Source organism: Mytilus trossulus, chromosome 1 (genome assembly GCF_036588685.1).
Source record: "Mytilus trossulus isolate FHL-02 chromosome 1, PNRI_Mtr1.1.1.hap1, whole genome shotgun sequence".
NCBI classification, from domain to species: Eukaryota; Metazoa; Mollusca; class Bivalvia; order Mytilida; family Mytilidae; genus Mytilus; species Mytilus trossulus.
In genome coordinates this window covers 22,888,118-22,912,184 of record NC_086373.1, presented here as the reverse complement: position 1 = coordinate 22,912,184, position 24,067 = coordinate 22,888,118, and the positions used below count along the sequence as shown (strand labels likewise).

General features: G+C 32.4%; 1 protein-coding gene and 1 long non-coding RNA gene across 2 annotated transcripts in view; both read left to right on the top strand.

Moving 5' to 3' along the window:
- The window catches only part of LOC134719025 (uncharacterized), a 40,173-nt gene extending 17,954 nt beyond the window's left edge, over window positions 1-22,219 (top strand). Inside the window, exons 12-13 of the mRNA XM_063581943.1 lie at window positions 853-998; window positions 20,290-22,219. Coding sequence (XP_063438013.1) covers window positions 853-998; window positions 20,290-20,387 — 244 coding nt within the window. The 3' untranslated portion in view covers window positions 20,388-22,219. The remainder of the gene's footprint in view (window positions 1-852; window positions 999-20,289) is intronic.
- On the top strand, window positions 10,233-15,707 carry LOC134707113 (uncharacterized). The gene is made up of 3 exons (XR_010105683.1): window positions 10,233-10,362; window positions 13,274-13,427; window positions 14,587-15,707. It is a non-coding gene; the product is annotated as an uncharacterized LOC134707113 (long non-coding RNA).
- Window positions 22,220-24,067: the final 1,848 nt, after the last annotated feature.

Below are 24,067 nucleotides of genomic sequence, written 5' to 3'. Positions count from 1 at the left end.
CAAGTGAAAAAAAAGTAATATTTGTATAGGAAAACACCTATTGATTTCTGAACATTTAAATGATATAAATTGTAAAAAGATTAATAATGTGTTGTTTTTGTGGTTTGTGTTGTTTAGGATATACAGTTATACATTTCTTTCATTTAGGAACTTTATGGTGAGTTGTTTATAAGAGCTTCTGTTTTGGTTCTGTGTTTTTTATAATTTAATGGTATGAATGGTGTTTTTTCTGTTAGTTGGTTGGTTGATATCTTTGGGTGATGATTTGGTAAAAACTAACTGATTTGACATTTTATAACTACAATGTCAAATTATTGATATGGTCATAATCATATGTTACAAAACTTTGATATTTGTTTAAATACTAAGGACTTTCTACCTTCCTTTGATTACCTTATTTGGCCTTTTAACTCTTTAGATTTCAGCGTCTGACTGATGAGTCTTTTGACCTAAAAATGTGTGTCTGCTGTACAAAATTTTAATATGCCACTTATGATGAGTTTACTTATTGAACAGTGAACAAATGACAATTTCAGATGGTAAACTGGTCAAGTACATATTACAATTGGTATCAACATTTTGTGGTCTGTTTTTAAACCAAAATAATCAAGTTCATTCTTTTCACAGTTTATTTTCAGAGAAAATTTTATATAAAGTTGTCAGGTTAATATTTTGAGCATTGCAGTTTCTAAGAATGTAATCTTCTGTGACATGGTAGTCTGTTGCAAGATATTTTGAGAATGTTAGTCTGTGTATTCATTTATTTTCGTTGATACCAATTTTCATGGATAGAGGAAAACTTGCATTTTTGTAGATAATAATGAATCCACAGTATTTATTTTTTACTTACAGATCATTGTTACCAGATTTATTGAGAAAGTCTTTACTAGATGTAGCCGCTGGTTTAGAGAAAAACAAAGACCCCTTTGTTATATATGTGGCAGCAGAGAGTATAAAGACAGTGTTTAAAAAGGATATCCTTAGTCCTGTAGTCTTTGGTAAGATGTATTGAATGATCTTTAATACTAATGAAATGTAATTTCTATAAATTTAAAACTAGATACATTTTTAGATACTTATACACAATACAGATGTGAAAATAGATACAGGTTTTTCTGGTCATTTTAGGTTTTATGAAGGGAAGCATAAGTCCAGCTTTGTGAAAAGTTTAGTATATAAAATTTATATGTAATAGTATAATGTGGATGCATTTTATTTTATATGTACTGTAGTAACACCTTCATATTCATTTTTAGCTCACCTGGCCCGAAGGGCCAAGTGAGCTTTTCCCATCACTTTGCGTCCGGCGTACGGCGTCCGTCGTCCGTCGTCGTTAACTTTTACAAAAATCTTCTCCTCTGAAACTACTGGGCCAAATCAAACCAAACTTGGCCACAATCATCATTGGGGTATCTAGTTTAAAAAATGTGTGGCGTGACCCGGTCAACCAACCAAGATGGCCGCCAGGGCTAAAAATAGAACATAGGGGTAAAATGCAGTTTTTGGCTTATAACTCAAAAACCAAAGCATTTAGAGCAAATCTGACATGGGGTAAATATGTTTATCAGGTCAAGATCTATCTGCCCTGAAATTTTCAGATGAATCGGTCAATCGGTTGTTGGGTTGCTGCCCCTGAATTGGTAATTTTAAGGAAATTTTGCTGTTTTTGGTTTTTATCTTGAATATTATTATAGATAGAGATAAACTGTAAACATCAATAATGTTCAGCAAAGTAAGATCTACAAATAAGTCAACATGACCAAAATGGTCAGTTGACCCGTTTAGGAGTTATTGCCCTTTATAGTAAATTTTTAACCATTTTTTGTAAATTAAAGTAATCTTTTACAAAAATCTTCTCCTCTGAAACTACTGGGCCAAGTTAATCCAAACTTGGCCACAATCATCTTTGGGGTATCTAGTTTAAAAAATGTGTGGCGTGACCTGGTCAACCAACCAAGATGGCCGCCATGGCTAAAAATAGAACATAGGGGTAAAATGCAGTTTTTGGCATATAACTCAAAAACCAAAACCTTTTGAGGAAATTTGACATGAGATAAAAATGTTTATCAGGTCAAGATCTATCTGCCCTGAAATTTTCAGATGAATGAGTCAATTGGTTGTTGGGTTGCTGCTCCTGAATTGGTAATTTTAAGGAAATTTTGCTGTTTTTGGTTTTTATCTTGAATATTATTATAGATAGAGATAAACTGTAAACAGCAATAATGTTCAACAAAGTATTATCTACAAACAAGTCAACATGACCGAAATGGTCAGTTGACCTGTTTAGGAGTTATTGCCCTTTATAGTCAATTTTTAACCATTTTTTCGTAAATCTTTGTTATCTTTACAAAAATCTTCTCCTCTGAAACTACTGGGCCAAATTAATCCAAACTTGGCAACAATCATCTTTGGGGTATCTAGTTTAAAAAATGTGTGGCGTGACCAGGTCAACCAACCAAGATGGCCACAAAGGCTAAAAATAGAACATAGGGGTAAAATGCAGTTTTTGGCTTATAACTCAAAACCAAAGCATTTAGAGCAATCTGACTTGGGGTGAATTTGTTTATCAGATCAATATCTATCTGCCCTGTAATTGGAAGATGAATCTGACAACCTGTTGTTGGGTTGCTGCCCGTCAATCGGTAATTTTAAGGAAATTTTGCTGTTTTTGGTTATTATCTTGAATATTATTATACACTACCAATAATTTACCCATACTTTTTTGGTACATTTCTACCCTCGTGCATATCAGTACTGTTAGGAAAGACTAAAAACTTATAATGTTATACTTTCAATGAAATCAGTACTGATTTTGTCAGTACTGTTTCAGTACTGATTTTGACAGTACTGTTTCAGTACTGATTTTGACAGTACTGTTTTAGTACTGATTTTGTCAGTACTGTTTTAGTACTGATTTTGACAGTACTGTTTCAGTACTGATTTTGTCACTACTGTTTCAGTACTGATTTTGACAGTATTGTTTTAGTACTGATTTTGACAGTACTGTTTCAGTACTGATTTTGACAGTACTGTTTTAGTACTGATTTTGACAGTACTGTTTCTGTACTGATTTTGTCAGTACTGTTTCAGTACTGATTTTGTCAGTACTGTTTCAGTACTGATGTTGACAGTACTATTTCGGTATTGTTATTTTCAGTACTGTTATTGTAGATTTGGTGTTGTTAATCTTTTTAACTTGAATGTGTATTGTTTCAAAAAATATTTGGAACTGAAAACTTTTAAAATCGGTAAAGTAAAGTATGCTATATAATAGTTTGTGGCATACATTGTATTTTGTATCTTTTGTAGATATCTCTGATTAAGTGTTTATCATTAGAGAAGTTTTTACAATGTGCATCTCAGTACAATTGGTATCCAAATATAGGTTTGATAATTCTGTGGCAATATTATTATTATCCTTTTTTAGCTGGTTACGTTTTTCTCTTTGACTATATCACCCTGCTGCGCAGATTTTTTTTAGCGACGTGAACATGACCAAGGAAAATGATCAAGCTCACTCTTGTCTATCGAAAAACTATTGAGGCGAAGGAGAAAACAACAGAAATGAAGCAAGATTAGCAGTTTGTCGGATTTTACCCATTAAGAGCACCTGAATTCACTCCCGGTTTTTAACGGAGTTCGTGTTGTCTTTTATGTTTTTTTTTTAAAGTGTTGTTGTAAATGCCCCTTTGTTTTGTGATTCTTTGCTTACTTCTTGATTTTGGTTGTGACTGTCTTTCAGTGTTTATCAAAATAATACGCATTAGGAGCACCTGAATTCACTCCCGGTTTTTAATGGAGATCGTGTTGTTTTTATATATATGTATTTTTCAATGTGTTGTTGTCAATGCCCTTTCGTTTTGTGATTCTTTGCTTACTTCTTGATTTTGATTGTGACTGTCTTTCAGTGTTTATAAAAATAATACGCACTCGACATCAGGAAGATTCACACTGTGGTTCGAGGCTGATATTTTACAGTATCAATTGTATAATAGCGCATAATTTATATATATATCAAACAAGATAAGAATCTTCAATACTGTTCATTTTTTGGTATTTTGCCATTGCTTAAAATATGTTGTAATTAATGCAGTCATATGTTACTATGTTAGGCAATGCATTATAATCAACACAAAACAATGTCTCGATTACCTTATTATTAATCATAACTGGAATTTCTTTTATTTATCATAATCATTTTTTAATATTTAATAAAACATTCAATGTCATACCAACATGTGAAGTTTGTGGCAAAAATCTCTGTCATTTTCATGCCCCTTGGTCATTTTATGACCTTTTAAAGCTCATAAATAAAACAATAAAAGAAACAATTAATTTTGCATGTATCATGTTTCATTGCTCTCCCCCTATGCCATCTTTTCTTTGGAATGCTTTGTTGAATGTCAGTTTCCTGGCTCTTTTCCTCAATTCAGTCCCGGATATGATGTATCTTTGTACATATACAGTGGTAATTCAAGAGGACACTTTAGTTCTAATATGAGCTCATTATAAGCATCCACCTTTAATGTTTTGGTACTTGTACGAAACTCCGGATTCAATGGTTCATGATTAAATGTTGTTTTTTTTTTCTGATGAGTGCCATATTGATACATCATTTTGTTTATAGGTCTTCAATTTTAACATCGAACTTTCCCATGTCTGCTCCTGTCTCCATTGCTGTAAATCATTCTGAGGAAAGAAAATGTAATGAATTTATAAATAATAAAATTGAGAATGGATATGGTGTATGTGTCAAAGAGACAACAACCCGACCAAATAAAAAACAACAGCAGAAGGTCACCAACAGGTCTAGGCTACAATACATTTTCTGATGTTAAAACTTTCCTCATTTCTGTGTTATGTAAAAATAAAAAGAATGCACAATTATGGAAGGGAATGGTATGACATCAAAATTTACTTATTACTTTATATACTACCATAAGTCCAGTAATCACTAATGGACTGGACTTCTGATACTATATGTATATATTATAATCAATCAAAGTTGAAATTTGTTTCTAAATAAAAAAAAAAGAAGGAAAATATGATAATTTATTTCATCATCATCAAAGTATTGGTGTTTGCCAGTGGCAAGTATTTCATACACGTGTAGCTTTAACCATCGGTCTATTTATGTGCTCTTTATAAAAAGATCCGTGAAACAACGACGAAAGACATTTAAATATATACTAACTACTTTATACAATTATTAAAATAGGTTGAAGTGGAAATTTAATTTAATTGAAAATTTATCGTACATAGTCATATATGTAGCACCTAGCCAGAGATGTTATACATCTATCTATGGTAGCACACAGAAATGTGTCCGATTCTTCCAAAACGCGTCAATGTGACGTCAATAATTTGATAAACATGTCAAATTGCACTGGCGAAACCACTTCTGCGGGACGCCGGTCGAGCAGTACCCTCATAGACATACATTTTGTAAAAAGACATTTATAGGCATCACCGGACAATATTAAAACAATAGAATTTACTTACTATTTATAAACGATGATTTAATTTTTACAAAACTTATTAAATGCAATGTTAATGGGTTTTTTTCTAAATACGCATGACATATTTGCCACTGGACATTAAGTAATCAATAGTTAATTATGTGTTGTAAACTTAGCCTGCAGTTATGCTTGGTATCAATTACCTATGCTGAACAAACTAATGTTTATCAATGACATACAGTAAACGTGGTCAAGCACCGGGAAGAAAATACAATATAAAATGTACATGATGTATTAGTTTTCTAAATTGTGAAGTACCTCTGTCTGAACTTTATAATAATAATAATCATATTGATAAAGAAAATCATAAATTAAAGCGCTTCAAATAAAAATAACTTTTATTGTGCATTTTTTTTTAAAACAAGACCTATAGTCTGTGTCTGCAAGCAGAAGAAAGCGTGCACAGTGTAGCACACCTTGGACATTTGTCTGTACGGATTACTAAACCTTTCCTCCAGATTTTTTTTGGCACCTGCTTCGACTTTTTTTTCTAATCATTTACAATCCAACCGAACAATACGGGTTATATCGTATCCACACCATTAATATTGAATTGCGTTTTTACTTTACAGAGTATCATTGGGGGTATATGAGTTGAAATATTCTGGCGTTTTTAACCGGACACATTCTTAAATTATCGGACACGTTTTTGAGATTGTAATAATACAAAAAAGGTTTTTGTCTTAAGTCAGGAATTTGGTATTCAGTAGTTGGTTTTCAAGTTTGAATGGTTTTACACTAGTCACTTTTGGGGCCCTTTACACCTTGCTGTTCGGTGAGAGCCCATGCAGGCACGGTGTTGAAGACCGTACTTTGACCTATAATGGTTTACTTCTACAAATTACGACTTATATGAACAGGAGACTTTTCTCATTGGCAGTTATACCACATCTTCTTATATATTATTACAACACTGAGCCACCCAACCCATCCACCCCAATTACTCGTTTGTGAGGGCTGCCTAGAGTCAGAGGTGGATTTAGGGGGGGGCAGGGGACCCGCCCCCCCTTTTTGGAAAAAAAATGGTTGCTTATATAGGGGAATCATTGAAGCGTGACTGGAGCCGGCCCCCTCTTAGGTCAGTTAGTGGGCCCCCACTAATGTAAATTTTTGGATCCGCCACTGAGAGTGGTTACACCGGGCCAAAAATGCATCGGACTGAAACAACATACTGGTTGTGTGTACACTGACAATCAAATTCAAATTAAAAAAATGTATAAAATATTGTAAACATTTTTTTCATTTGAGTGCATTTACGAAACAATAACACAATGTAACCGTAGACATAAATATCTTTGTTACACTCATAAGTATTCTATGTAGTTCCTTAGTCAACCCTAGGTCTGCATTCCGGCGATATAGCCTAAACTTCATTGTAACAATAACTTTTTTACGACTGTTACATTTCAATGTAACCATAGCCAGTACCAAAATAAAATAGAAATTTAAATATTTCACAGACATCTTTATTTACAATATAAAAATAGGAAGACTGTTGAATGATTTTCAGTGGCGGATTCAGAGGGGGGCACTTTGCTCGGACTTTTTTTTTTTTTTTTTTTTTTTTGTAAAATGATTAATCAGACTAGACTTCGTGAACTTTGCCATTTCACGAGTATTTAATTTGTATACGACAAATAAAGACATTTTTCGCTGGCCGGTATTTACTGATTGTCAAAGTCATGTGATTTGATATGGTGGAGTTGACTAGTGCGTTGAAAAAACGGCACTCGGTCATTTTGAAATTCAAATTACAGTACTACACATTGCTTAGGCTGAGGTTGTCATGACAATCAGGAAACCTTCAAAGCGACACAGGATTGAGCAAGAACGTATTGACTTCTATTTCACTAAAATATTCCACTAAACAGAAAGTAATGGTAAATACTCTATAGACTTTTATACTCTCATGAAAAAAAAGTTCCACAATATTATTTACTTACGAAAACATGTTTAACAAATTGAATAATGATCCCCAGTCAGTATAAGCTCTAGAAAGATTTCAAGTCTCAGGTACGAACCATTTGATTTGAGGAGGCAGTCTGAGATATTTGAGAGAGAAAAAAATGACTGATTCTTGCCTTAAACAAAAATTTTGGCCGTATCTGGATTGAAAACAATAGTCTTGTCCACTTTTTTGCTATTAAAAACTAAAATTTCCAACAAAAATATTTTGCATGAAATGAACATGATGAATAAAAACGGGCGTATTTTTTTTTGTGGCCGGGGTTTGCATGTCTGACTGGAATGTCTGTTTTGCCGGACTTATATATATTGAATACTTTTTTCAAGACCAGACTGCATGCAACCTGCCTACTGGGTGTGACTTTTATGTCTCCATTTGTTGACCGTCATTCATAACTTCGTTGTCATTTCAGACACTTTCGTAACGTAGTCTTTGGTGGATTTGGAACCCCTCACTTCGGTTCCCTAAGTTATGTTGGGTGAAACATATCAATCAAACATTTTGATAAAAACTGCTTGTTTGTCTTTTTAACTCCTGTCGGTCGTATTGTAAATTTCATCGAATTTCCATGTCTATTTTTTACTGACAAGTCCTACATCAAATATATCAGTACATAGCTTTGGATCAATACTATCATTTTATAATAGACAATTAATAGGGAGAATACAGCATAAAAAATGTCCAACCCTTACATTTTACAGCAACTATAAAATATGCATGCCCCAAGCCAGGAACCGTTTAAATAGTGCTTATATTACACTTATTTTATGTTTTTTTTAGCCCAAAAAAGGTCCCAAAAAAGTTTCGACTCGCTCCGCTCGGCAAAATTTATAATCTACGCCCCCCTTTCAAAAATCCGGGATCCGCCCCTGATTTTTACCACATCAAATGCACAATGAGCAAACCCGTATATCGCATTGCCCAGATCGCATAGTATAATAAAAAAATATTTAAAAAAAACAGAAGTAACAGAAATGTTGTTGTAAAATCATTTCAAACGAGATCACTTATATATACATATATAAAAATATACATATATGCAGCAACAACTGAACAGCAACAAACACAGCAGTCAATGTGGCGAGATGAAATAATTTTGTAGGCACCTAGGACTTATATATTAAAATGTTTCCCAAATTAAATGAAGCATTGGGCCCTATAAAAAAAATCCTGTCAAAATAGGAAACACATTTTTAAAAGGGGGTTCCAAATCTGGAGATAGGGTATGATGCATTTATTGTTAAAAAGGGGTCCAACCTTCGGACCCCTCCCCCTTCTTACGCCGAGGGGTGTACCGCACCTCCCTTTATCCAATCATATTTTTAGAAAGTCAGGCTGATCATTTCACAAATATCAATTTGACAAATATAAATACTATAATCTATTTGATAAGGTTTGGCAAAGAAGTAATAATATGTATATATCCAAAACAACCCGCGATTTTATACCTATTTTGACATTTACAGAAAGTTCTGTAACCAGAGGCGGATCCACCCATTGTTTTAAAAGAGGGTTCCAAACACAGGCACTTGTTATGGATAGTCGACCTTCGTATGGATAGAAACAAGTGCCTGTGGTTCCAAACACTCGGGATAAAAGGAAAAAGGATGGTTCCAAACTCAGTCGCCTAAAGATTTCATAATTATAGCGAAAAAATGGGGGAAATAAAATATTTTAAGTAGTATTATATAGAATAATGCATTGAACGTCTAAAATAATTTGGTGTTCCCACCCTCGGAACCCCAGGGGTCCGCCACTGTGTAACGCGTATTCTGCTTTTTTAACTAACGTAATATGTTTTGAATTAGATATGCTACATTTTTCTCAGTTTTACAATATTCAATGTACTACTATACCTTGATCTACCTTCAATCCCATTGTGGTATTCAATCCAGAAGAAGTTTGAACTGTTGAACTGTTGAAATGTCAGTGCGAGTGCAAAAATAACGTTTGTAAACAATGAATGACGTCATGTGTAAATCCAATCACATAAACGTTTTACAATAGGCAATTGTGGGTACCACGATTTCCCGAGAACTACGAGAACAACATAATATCCCGAAAACAAGATTATATATCCCGAGAACAAGATTTTTTATGGTGTTATATGTGTTTTTTGCTTAAATAAGTGTAACAGCATACAATGATTAAGGTTTATGGCGTTCATAATTAATAAAAGTACACGCAATCTTCAGAAAATAGATTTGTATGAGGCAAATTCCTTATTCCTTAAAACAATATGGCGGACGTTATATTTTGTCAGTTTTTATATGAATGTTTAACATTTTTTTTAATAAAATCTATTCTTTCAGTACATTTGATACTTTTCTTTTCTGTCAGTTCTTCTAAGATCTTCTAATACTTTGATTTTCTGAAGTTGTCTACCTTAAGAATGTCCGCCATATTGTGTTCAACAAGGATTTTGCATACAAGACATAGAAATCGAATTTTTGACCTAAAATTGCATTTTTATTGAATAAAAACGAGTATTATCTCTTATTAGTATTCTTTATTATTGTAAAAAGTAGTAAAAACACAATAAAAACACCTATAACACAATTAAAAATCTTGTTCTCGGGATACATAATCTTGTTTTCGGGATATTATGTTGTTCTCGTAGTTCTCGGGAAATCGTGGTACCGGGCAATTGTATGTTCCATATTGACGCGCTTTTGTGATTACGATAATAACATCAACGGCAAAATTTGAGACAACAGTAGATCAGCCGCGTATGATAGGATACAGAAATACAGCAGAGAAAATATCGGTTTACCAGACACTTGCAGAAATTCTTAAAGTTACAGAAAGAGACGATTGTTACGACAAGTCAGAGATGGCGGACCCGCTTCGAATCATCTACGGATTGCTATTGTTCATGTATGTTTTACAAGTCAAATGTATGTCTTCTTCCATCACAAGTTTTATTCCGTGAGCATCCTGTCAGATCATATATTTTGCCGGAATCAACATTCTGTATACTGTGTCAACAGAATACAGAATGTTGATTCTGTATTCTATTGACACAACATTCTATATTCTGTTTTACATTTATACAAAAACAATGTCTTTCCCTTCAAGAATTTAGTTCAAATTTATGTGGTTCATAAGGGAACAGAACATTCGATTTACATATATATATATATATATATATATATATTTGTTTATTAAAAAGATGCCGTATCATTGCCAACGACACAACAACAACAGCAACAACATATATTTTATTTGCCAATCATGGCACCCAAAATGAGCGGAATAATCACAACTCTCCACAACAGATCAGATGATCAGAAATTAACAAATATAGGTCACCATACGGCCATCAATAATGAGCAAAGCCATATCGCATAGTCAGCTAAAAAAGGCACCAAAATGAGAAATGTCAACGAATTCAAACAAGAAAACTAACGTTCTAATTCATGTACAAAAATGAACGAACAATGAATATGTAACACACCAACAAACAACAACCACTGAATTACAGGCTCCTGACTTCGGACAGGAACATATATATACAGAATGTGGTGAGGTTAAACATGCTAGGGTCTTCCCCCTAAACCTGGAACAGAGTTGTAACAGTACTACATAACAACAAACTATAAAATTCAGTTGAAAAAGGCTTATTTAACTTTAAATAACAGATGAATGCAAATAGAAATACATCTCAGTAACAAAAACATAATGGACGTTACCGTAACGGCGTTACTCAACAAAAAAAGTCACTAAATACAGATCTGAGAGTACTTGCAGTTACTGACAGCTAGTTCAAAGCCACTAACAACTAATAACAAAAATCATGCATCTAACTTTAAAGACTAAGTTCATAGTTTTTTATACTTCTGTTGATTATATTTAATCTTGATTTTCCTTCTGTTAAAAAGAGATTAAGGTAGATCATAAGTAAATGTTTTTGAGACAGAATTTTCTTGTAATTTGCCAAAATGAATTATTTTATATATTTTTTTCAAAAATATAATAAAAAGTATGGGTCACCGTGCTATTTTTCAAGCTACGAGTGTTTGAAAACTGCCTTAATTTGGTTACTTTGTTCATGAAAAAACACATAAGAGTGCATAAAAAAAATTCTATAAGATAGAATTTTGAAATAAATTGTGAGAAGGTAGGTTTCATAGTATGTTTTAAGAAAATAAAAAGAAAACATGGTGTCACCGAACTTGTTTTCTTGCCACAAGTAAAAATAAAAAATTTCCCTATTAGCCCAGTATAAATTTTGTACTTAAAGAGTTATTTCCCCTTAAATTGCTCAGTTGAAAAAAAGGATTTTAAAAGCCAAAATGTTTGATATTTGTTAAAATATTATAAATAATACAATAAATTAACAAGTTTTCTTAATATCAAAAAACAGTCTAATCATTAAACTGCAAATCTGTTTTCAAATTTGCTGATTTTGGCAAATAACTGGACCGATTTTGTACTGTGATTGTACAATCCAAGATGGCGGTATACCATCAATCTACCTTAAATAACAGACGCAATGTTCAACAAATGTGTTTTAAGATGGAAAATTTGTGTTACATTCGTTTAATTTTAATAATACACACAAACTAAAGAGACAGAAAGACAAAGTTTGCCTCCAACGACAAGCAAGAATAAACCAAGAAACAGAAAACAGACAATTTTCCAATGTCCTATTTGGCTGGCTTTCATATTATTCCCATTGTTGTTATAAAGTAGACAGAAGCAATGAAGAATCGATAATAGTGAAGTGCTTGAATATGAAGAAAAGAGAATAACAGGCAAAATTAATAATAAAAAGTGAAAAATGATATAGAATATTACAGAATACAGAAATGAAGAAACCACTTCCAGACCAGACCCTTTCATAAGTTGCACATTTTTTAATTTTTTTTGCCTTTTAAATCTTTTTGTTCGGACACCATATTGGTCCGACACCCCAATAGCCTGACGCCCTATTAGTCCGACGACCCATTGGACCGACACACGAATACTGGTAATCCGACACATAATTATTGAGCAATACTTGGTATGAATAATATTTTTATTTCAAGAGGATAATCCCCATAGTTTAAAATGACCCTACTGAGATTCCTCAAAATAATAACATATATTAGAGTACATATATTAAAAATTTGCTTAATGTCCAGTGGCAAATATTACATGCATGTTCAAAACAATTGTTAAATAATTACAATAGGTAAGTCCTGTAAAAGATGTCATCTGGGGTGAAAGAAGGTCAATGAAACTTGGACTGTCACTGGACAACGAAAGCATATTGAAGGTGGACAGGAATTTGCCCTGCTGCATATTCAGACAAAAGGCCACCGACGGCCTCTCAAAGAGTTGTTGCAATAGTTATTAACCTGCAGAGATCATGGCACTCTCTTTCTATACATGCTATATGAGGCATCCGATTAAAGGTGACCAATCTTACATTTGTTGAAAATTAAACATCCCGCACAATTTTACTACCAATGGTTTTACTGTTTTTACTGTATGATCCTATCACATAAACATTATCCGTTGTGATGACAGACTTGCACTTCTGGTGACATTTTCTTAGTGAGAATGTGTTCACATATGGAACATATCTTGTCCTTATGTCCCACGAAAGTGTCATCAATAACTCCTGAACCACTTTACAGAATTTTGAAAATCATCGATACAATCTCTATCTCATGATGTATTTTTTCAAAGGACAATTTACAAAGTGTTACGTCCATAATTAATACCATAACATGCATGTTTGGAAAAACAACTTTTTATAAATTATGCAAAGTATTTGATGCAGTATGATCTATTGTTATAGGTATCTAAAAATGGATCCAGAACACAAAGACTAAGTCTATGAGGAAAATAAAGTTTTAGATCAACGACTAAAAATTGTCAAGAACAGATAAAATATGAGATAGAGATAGAACTGGTATGAAAGGTGACAGTAGAACATTGAAATAATTTGAAAGGTAGGTTTATATATAGTTTTACACTCAATTATGATTTTTTTAAAGTAAGTATTTGCAGTTATTCCTATAATTTTATTTCAATATCATGAAATGTTGTAGTGTGTTCATATGACAACAAACCAACAACGAGCAAGTTCAAAAAAATAAAGAGTAGAAATACAATTCTTCAACAATTGAAAGATATCATTAAAGTTAACAAAGAAGTCTACGGGAAGTACATATCCGTACACACAACTTCTCATTTAACTGTTTCACAGATTGCATTGATGTATTAAAACATATGTGTTTTGTTGCCGATCCAAAGATGTCAGAGTGTTACAGCAGGACATAGTTGAACTTAGGAACCTACAGGAAATATAAACAAAGATCTCCTTCTCTGTAACCGAATAACAGATTTAAAAGATAGTAATTTATTATAATGAGAATTTCCACTGGTACTAATAATGAAAAAATTCACAAAAAGAATACTTTTATTTAATTTTTAAACTATTGCATATGTATAAAATGATAAAAAGTTGTAGGATTGTCACTGATACAACTATCCACCAAATTTGAGACGATGTGATTGTGAACAATAATATACAACTGTGCAGACTTCAACAATGAGAAAACTCATACCGTATTGTCGGCTACAAAAGACCATGACATGAACAATATATGAAACAATTTAATTCAGAAAAATTAACGACCTAATATATAACAAAACAAATTAAAAATGTTAAAAGTGCAGCCCGTATTGAAAACATGGACATTTGCCATGAACCCAGACTTGGGACGCTAAAATTCTTCTCCAAATCGTATAAGATCAGGCCCTGAAGTCATAAAAAATTTTCTCAGTGCCCGGAGAAAAAAAAATTGTGGTCGAAAATTGAAATCCAGCATTTTGATTGGTTGATTTGTTGATTTTGGAGTTTGAGTAAATAACTGACTCGAAAGTTTAATGACTTCAAGGCCAGTTTTCAAGTAGGTAAATCAAACATTGTTCCATTTTTTTTTTCATTTTTCTCCCTGTATAATATAACCATGTATAATTAACGTTATACCACCTTTAGCAATGCATGTACACTGATTCACATTATGTCATGGTTGACCTATGTTTAATCTTATTATTGGACTTTAACAAAATGATAAATGTTATAATCAAATTTTTCCTTTCCAGAAACAAGTTGGCAAAGATATATATCACATGCATAGGAAGAGCAATGGAAAATAACATTGAAGCAGAATTATGAAACAGTTATTTTAAAAAACAATAAATTGAGAGAGAGAAAAACACATTTTTTTACTTTTTAATGCTGTTCATTCTTAAGATTACTGTTTATTGTATTTCGATGGAAGTTATTGCAGTTGATAAGAAGATAGAACAAAAATTTGAGTTCTTCAGCTTGTTTTATGCAGTCAATAAAAATTAATTTTGAAAAGCAAACCATATATGTTCAAAAATCAAAAAGGTTAATTATGTACCAAATGACCTCCGTCAGACATTAATCAGTCTGTTGGAAATCTTTCTTTAAATTTTTATGCTTATTTTACAAAATGTACCTTTGTTTGTATGTCTGTAAGATTCAAATCAATCAGAGATTTCTGAGGAACTACAAACCAAGAGTTTCTGAAAGTCATCAGTCCTCATGTGAACATGCTATACTGAGTAATGGAGTTCTTACCCTTTCAACTCCCCGTTAACGGGATGCCTAAATATTGTAACACCAAATTTCATATATTCTTTTCGTAAAATACGCTCTGCAGTTTTATAGGAAAGAGTACAAGAGTTATGCATACATGTATTTAAGTTACTATTCACAATACACTCATTACAAGTGAATGAAATTGCAGCATGATTAATGTATACAAAAAAAAAGAAATCTGTCAATAAATGTATTTAACCATTAAAAATCTTACAATGAGCATATGATTGGAAATTTATTTATGAGAAGTAAGACTAAAAAGAGTGGTCGTATTCTGAATATTCGCTCAGCTCACAGTAAAAGGAGAAAAACATACACTGTTCAGTCTGAAGTCTGAAGGTACCTGTTCATGTAGGGGGACATGTCTTATAGCAGATTCTCTCCTTGTGGTGAACTATTATGTTAAAAAGGAGCTCAGTGCATTATTGGTCTAGTTCTGTACAAAATATGTTAATTACATTGTATTTATATCTGAGTATCATGTCCTCTTCCTGCACTTAACTTGCCACTGGATCACATAACATCAATCCATCCACCCATCTTCTCAAAAGTAATATATCGAGTTCCAATGTTCAATATGTTCTGATTTGACCCAAGCAAGATATAAATACATGTAATATGGTATTGTCAAATAGAAGTATGATAAGTATTAAAAACATAAACCTTGTAGACCACACAAGATGCAATTCTGACAATAAATATGACATAAAGCCAGAATATTTAAAAAAGAAAGCTAAAGTAACTGTCGAAGAGCTGGATCTAAAGCTGAACCACTTCAGGGCAACGTACAAAAATCAGAGAAATAAAAAAAAACATAACGAAAACATTAACATGTCACGATATAGAAAATGAATGGAAATGGGGTAAGTGTCAAAGAGAACAATTAACCCACCCCAAATATACAAAACAACTAGGCATCACTATACAGATACAGTCTGATTTAAAGTGTTATAATGAAACAGTACTGAAGAAATTAGTAACGAAACACTACTTACGAAATCATTACTGAAACATTACTGACGGAAACAGTACTGTCAACATCAGTACTGAAACAGTACTGACAAAATCAGAACCTAAACAGTACTGTCAAATTCAGTACTGAAACAGTACTGACAAAATCAGTACTGAAACAGTACTGTCAAAATCAGTACTAAAACAGTACTGTCAAAATCAGTACTTAAACAGTACTGACAAAATCAGTACTGAAACAGTACTGACAAAATCAGTACTAAAACAGTACTGACAAAATCAGTACTAAAACAGTACTGTCAAAATCAGTACTAAAACAGTACTGTCAAAATCAGTACTGAAACAGTACTGACAAAATCAGTACTGATTTCATTGAAAGTATAACATTATAAGTTTTCAGTCTTTCCTTACAGTACTGATATGCACGAGGGTAGAAATGTACCAAAAAAGTATGGGTAAATTATTGGTAGTGTAGATAAAGATAAACTGTAAACAGCAATAATGTTCAGCAAAGTAGGATCTATAAATTAGTCAACATGACCGAAATGGTCAATTGACCCCCTAAGGAGTTATTGTCCTTTATAGTCAATTTTTAACAATTTTCATAAAATTTTAAATTTTTAATTAACATTTCCACTGATACTACTGGGCCAATTTCAATATAGATAGAGATAATTGTAAGCAGCAAGACTGTTTAGTAAAGTAAGATTTAAAAACACATCACCATCAACAAAACACAATTTTGTCATGAATTCATCTGCTTCCTTTGTTTAATATTCACATATACCAAGGTGAGCGACACAGGCTCTTTAGAGCCTCTAGTTTATATGTGCCAAAAACCTTGGAAATGGGGTAAAGAGGAATATCAACCGTTGGAACTTTACAAACAGCCTTTACCATCTATTTAGGCAAGTACTGAGTAAAGGCACACACATTTTACAGAAAAAATAGAAAAAAAGGAGAAAATGTGTGCATGGCAAATACGCCCCACCCACTCTACCCTTTCTTTTGAAGTAATATTAACCTTTTGTTACAATAATTACCTAACCCAATGTGTATTAGTCTGTTCAAACAGATAGTAATGATCATTTTCCTTTTTTAGCTCACCTGGCCCGAAGGGCCAAGTGTGCTTTTCTCATCACTTGGCGTCCGTCGTCCGTCGTCGTCCGTCGTCGTTAACTTTTACAAAAATCTTCTCCTCTGAAACTACTGGGTGAAATCAAACCACACTTGGCCACAATCATCATTAGGGTATCTAGTTTAAAAAATGTGTGGCGTGACCTGGTCAACCAACCAAGATGGCCGCCATGGCTAAAAATAGAACATAGGGGTAAAATGCAGTTTTTGGCATATAACTCAAAAACCAAAACCTTTTGAGGAAATTTGACATGAGATAAAAATGTTTATCAGGTCAAGATCTATCTGCCCTGAAATTTTCAGATGAATGAGTCAATTGGTTGTTGGGTTGCTGCTCCTGAATTGGTAATTTTAAGGAAATTTTGCTGTTTTTGGTTTTTATCTTGAATATTATTATAGATAGAGATAAACTGTAAACAGCAATAATGTTCAACAAAGTATTATCTACAAACAAGTCAACATGACCGAAATGGTCAGTTGACCTGTTTAGGAGTTATTGCCCTTTATAGTCAATTTTTAACCATTTTTTCGTAAATCTTTGTTATCTTTACAAAAATCTTCTCCTCTGAAACTACTGGGCCAAATTAATCCAAACTTGGCAACAATCATCTTTGGGGTATCTAGTTTAAAAAATGTGTGGCGTGACCAGGTCAACCAACCAAGATGGCCACAAAGGCTAAAAATAGAACATAGGGGTAAAATGCAGTTTTTGGCTTATAACTCAAAACCAAAGCATTTAGAGCAATCTGACTTGGGGTGAATTTGTTTATCAGATCAATATCTATCTGCCCTGTAATTGGAAGATGAATCTGACAACCTGTTGTTGGGTTGCTGCCCATCAATCGGTAATTTTAAGGAAATTTTGCTGTTTTTGGTTATTATCTTGAATATTATTATAGATAAAGATAAACTGTAAACAGCAATTATGTTCAGCAAAGTAGGATCTATAAATTAGTCAACATGACCGAAATGGTCAATTGACCCCCTAAGGAGTTATTGTCCTTTATAGTCAATTTTTAACAATTTTCATAAAATTTTAAATTTTTAATTAACATTTCCACTGATACTACTGGGCCAATTTCAATATAGATAGAGATAATTGTAAGCAGCAAGACTGTTTAGTAAAGTAAGATTTAAAAACACATCACCATCAACAAAACACAATTTTGTCATGAATTCATCTGCTTCCTTTGTTTAATATTCACATATACCAAGGTGAGCGACACAGGCTCTTTAGAGCCTCTAGTTTATATGTGCCAAAAACCTTGGAAATGGGGTAAAGAGGAATATCAACCGTTGGAACTTTACAAACAGCCTTTACCATCTATTTAGGCAAGTACTGAGTAAAGGCACACACATTTTACAGAAAAAATAGAAAAAAAGGAGAAAATGTGTGCATGGCAAATACGCCCCACCCACTCTACCCTTTCTTTTGAAGTAATATTAACCTTTTGTTACAATAATTACCTAACCCAATGTGTATTAGTCTGTTCAAACAGATAGTAATGATCATTTTCCTTTTTTAGCTCACCTGGCCCGAAGGGCCAAGTGTGCTTTTCTCATCACTTGGCGTCCGTCGTCCGTCGTCGTCCGTCGTCGTTAACTTTTACAAAAATCTTCTCCTCTGAAACTACTGGGTGAAATCAAACCACACTTGGCCACAATCATCATTAGGGTATCTAGTTTAAAAAATGTGTGGCTTGACCCGGTCAACCAACCAAGATGGCCGCCACGGCTAAAAATAGAACATAGGGGTAAAATGCAGTTTTTGGCTTATAACTCAAAAACCAAAGCATTTAGAGCAAATCTGACGTGGGGTAAAAATGTTTATAAGGTCAAGATCTATCTGCCCTGAAATTTTCAGATGAATCGGTCAATCGGTTGTTGGGTTGCTGCCCCTGAATTGGTAAATTTGAAGAAATTTTGCTGTTTTTGGTTATTATCTTGAATATTATTATAGTTAGAGATAAACTGTAAACAGCAATAATGTTCAGCAAAGTAAGATCTACAAATAAGTCAACATGACCAAAATGGTCAGTTGACCCGTTTAGGAGTTATTGCCCTTTATAGTCAATTTTTAACCATTTTTCGTTAATTAAAGTAATCTTTTACAAAAATCTTCTCCTCTGAAACTACTTGGCAAAATTAATCCAAACTTGGCCACAATCATCTTTGGGGTATCTAGTTTAAAAAATGTGTGGCGTGACCTGGTCAACCAACCAAGATGGCCGCCACCGCTAAAAATAGAACATAGGGGTAAAATGCAGTTTTTGACTTATAACCCAAAAACCAAAGCATTTTGAGGAAATCTGACATGGGATAAAAATGTAAATCAGGTCAAGATCTATCTGCCCTGAAATTTTCAGCTGAATCGGTCAATCGGTTGTTGGGTTGCTGCCCCTGAATTGGTAATTTTGAGGAAATTTTGCTGTTTTTGGTTATTATCTTGAATATTATTATAGATAGAGATAAATTGTAAACAGCAATAATGTTCAGCAAAGTAAGATCTACAAATAAGTCAACATGACCAAAAAGCATCTAGAGCAAATCTGACAAGAAGTTAAATTGTTAATCAAGTCAATATCTATCTGCCCTGAATTTTTCAGATGAATTTGACAACTGGTTGTTGGGTTGCTGCCCTCCAATTGGTAATTTTTAAAGAAATTTTGCCGTTTTTGGTTATCTTGAATACTATTATAGATAACGATAAACTGTAAACAGCAATAATGTTCAGCAAAGTAAGATCTACAAATAAGTCAACATGACCTAAATGGTCAATTGACCCCTTAAGGAGTTATTGCCCTTTATAGTCAATTTTTAACAATTTTCATTAATTTGGTAAATTTATGTAAATTTTTACCAAATATAGTTCTCTGTTACTAATGGGCAAAGTTCATGATAGATATAATTGTAAGAAGCAAAATCGTTCAGTAAAGTAAGAACTTCAAACACATCACCATCACCAAAATACAATTTTGTCATGAATCCATTTGTGTCCTTTGTTTAATATGCACATAGACCAAGGTGAGCGACACAGGCTCTTTAGAACCTCTAGTTTTTGATTATTTCAGATAAGACATTCTCAGAAACAATGACAAACCATCTTCAGCAAGCTGAACATAGGTCCAGAATTCTACAAGATATAGTAAAATTATTAAGTGAAAGCTAATGAGACATTTGAGCTTAAAGGTAGTTCAATTCTTGAATGAGTATGTGTAAGAAGGGCCATATTCATTTTGAGATGGAAAAATAAAAGTTATTGGTTTTAAAATTTTATGATACTGAGTCATTAATCAATTGAAATAGATAATTCAATGACTTATTTTACAAATTGTTGGATATTTTTTAATCAAGTAGAACTTAAAAAAAGAAATTGTGTACCTGATAATTTCAATGATTACAAATTATTATTAAAACATTCTTTTATACACAATATAATTTAATCAAGCTATCTGATGAATTGTTTTACTGCTAGTTAACTAATTACTTGGTGATTGTATTTAACTGAATGTCAATTCTAGAAATGGTTTAAATCTATTTAATATAACTACCAAAAAAAAACAACAATATAATGTAATATATTAAAGAATGTAGTTTTTTTGACATTCCAATTATTGTGATATTATCTTAACTTCCTTACATAGCTGTGATTAATAATTTCATTTTGTATGTTTTGTATAGATAACCCAATTATTTTAAAATGTCCATGTTTCTGTTTTCTTTTGGTAAATTTTATATTTTGATAAAATTTATAATGAATGTTAAATAGATTGTATATTTTTGTAACAATTTATGATTATAGCTTATTTTACACATTATGTTATATTTTCATATTAACTTGTTTAATCTTTGAAAAAGCATTTTATCTGCATTGTTTATTTACAAATATGGATAAAGCATTTTTGATTCACACTTTTGAACCAAGCCAAATTTATTCATTCTTAAAAGACCTATTACTTTACAACACAAGTCAAATACAGAGACAATTTAACTATTTGTCTTGAAAGTTGAAAGGCTGATATGCATAACTTGGATGAAATAATATTTATTGATAAAGACATTCGCATGTCAGTTGAGAATCTCTACACAAAATATAAAAAATATTAGAATCAAACATAAATGTTTGTACTCATAGTTTACCGAATCTTGATTTCTTTATGTACACTCATCAGTCACCTTTCAGTTATGTTCAACTTTCCTCTTTCAGGATCAGCTGTACAAAGTTCAAGGGGACTAATGAACTAAACTGAGTGTAAATCTGCTACTGATTATCTGTCCATAGTCATACTTTCAAAACCACAAAATTATGGCCATTTAATATACATAAATTCACGAAAATATTCATTAAAACTAGTGAGTTTTGTTGTTGTTGACCTGCAATAAATTTATATTTGTAGAAATTTCATGAAAATTAAAATTTTTTGTTCTGTTATAAGCTGTCGTCATGGATACCATATTTGGTATTTAATGTTGTAGTAGTCAATAAAAGACTCATTGAAAGGTTGAAAAAAAAAATGTTTATTCCCACCATTGTTTGATCTATCTATTCAAAGCAAGGAACCTTGGAAATTGTCTGTGGTCAAATTCTTATCAGTGTTTTTTTTAGTGAATTTTGATTTAGCAGATCTTCACCTGTCTATGTCAAATTTATATATATTTTTAAAAAGTTTCATAGTTTTATTTTACATTGAGTTATTTAATATATTTCGTATTAATGTTGATTGATTTATTATGTATCTTTATGCAATTATTGTTAAGTGTTAAGTTTGTGTAAATTTATTTACCTGTTTAAATTTTTTAGATTATAGTTTTAATTCTTTGATATTTTTGGTGCTTATAGAAGTAAAATACATCAATTTGTGAGTTAAAAATGAAAATGAATGTATATTTGTGATTTCTGTAGAAATATATTGGTCAGTGGTAGCTATGATAACTGCTTAGAAAACAATCATAAATTTAAAAATTAAACACATTGTTAAAAGTTAAAATTGTTAATGATGAATAAATACTTAACCCTACAGTGATCCTTTAATTTTTAATGAATATATAGAAAGATAAAGCAAGTGTTGTGAACATGAACACTTGATGTGTAATCACTTTGCCAAAAATTATCATAGCAAACAACACTGCTTTTGCCTTGTGTCCATTCTTTACGTTTTTCTAAAAGAGTTATTTTGTTTGTATTTAATCATTTAAGTTTTAATTCCCCATCTTTAAAAAAAAGATGCCCACCTCTGTTGGAACTTACACATAAACAACGACATGAGCATGGCACTTCAATGGATAAAATCTTATTGTTATAAGTCAACGAATATCAACTCACTGTGAAGTTCTATTAATGCTATAGATAAAGATTGTGTGTATGTTGAACTAAAAAGACAAACTTAAAAAATTGATGTTGCTTTGTTTCATAAAAAGAACGTCCAACATAGATAAAAATATCTTGTCTTAGGAAGGAATAAATCCTACTTTTGGAAAAATCACTCTGATTAAAAAAAATTCTCTGAGACTGATATTATCAACATTCTTGATTTCTTGATTGACATTATATTTCTTATGTTTCGAGGACGTGTTTTTCAACAAACTATCGGCATTCCCATGGAAACCAATTGTGCCCCTCTTCTTGCCGGTTTGTTCCTTTATTCTCATGAGGATGACTTTATACATAATTCGCTTAGGGAGAAAGAGAAGAGGTTAGCAATACCCTTTAACTTTACTTTCCGCCATAAAGACGATGTTCTCTCACTAAATAATCAAAATTTTGGACGCATCTGTCCCATCGAACATCACATATGTGGTTAAATTTTCAGGGTACGCAATGATATTTATTTTTCCAATAGTTTGCACACTTTGAACATCCTTTCGTGATGTGGCTCCTGGAGGTTAACAATCTCTGTTTTCAAATTAAATATTGTTTTAAAATTTAGTAGTTTGCATACATTAAATGACTTCGTAATTTTTACACATTTATTCTATGTTCCTTTACTTCAACACAAATGGTTAAGCTCAGTCACTTGTTAAATAGAAATAGGTTCAATATCACTACATAGAGGTTTTTGTTTACTCACAGCTTTTTAGTTTCTGGCTTTGAGGCGTATTAAAGATCTTGACCCATCTAGAATTAACAATAAGGGACAGTTGAGAACAAAACTTGATAAGAGCTTGATTTGCTTCCTTGATAGTGGTTTACTGCTTACAAAGAATGGTTCCAGGTGTTCAAGTTGAAGTAATTTAATAGGCAATCACGATTTAGTTGACCGTTATTGAGTATCTGTTTCACAGATATGTTTCAATTGTCGACATCACAATCACCCTATCTCTTCGAATGAGACTTATCATCGAATTGGTTCTTGCATGTACAACATGAAGGATGCCACTAGTCATGTAGAGCAAGATCTGTTTACCCCAGGGAGCACGTGCAATTGCCTCAGTTTTCGTTTAATTATTTCCCTGCCGTTTTTCAGATAGTCTTCGAATCATGAGTTTGAATATCACCACAGTACCCTTCACTCTTGCATAGTTTGGACGTTCAATTAACGAAAGTAATTTAACACTAGACCAAGTTTTGTCTGACAGTACCACTTCATGGTATAATAAACGTGAAAAAAATATAGAATATGTATCGATTATAGACCACTTAATCAATAAAAAAAAAGATGCACTACCTCTGCCCCCCAAAAAATGTGGCATTTTCACTTGTAATAATGTTACATGTGAATTAAAGGAATTCTAACAGAGTTACCAACTATGCCACATGCAGTTGTGACTCACTTTTTAAAGTAAAACATTTTATCAGATCTCTTTTTTAAGGTTGCTATATCAAAATGACTGAGACGGGTCTAGATCACT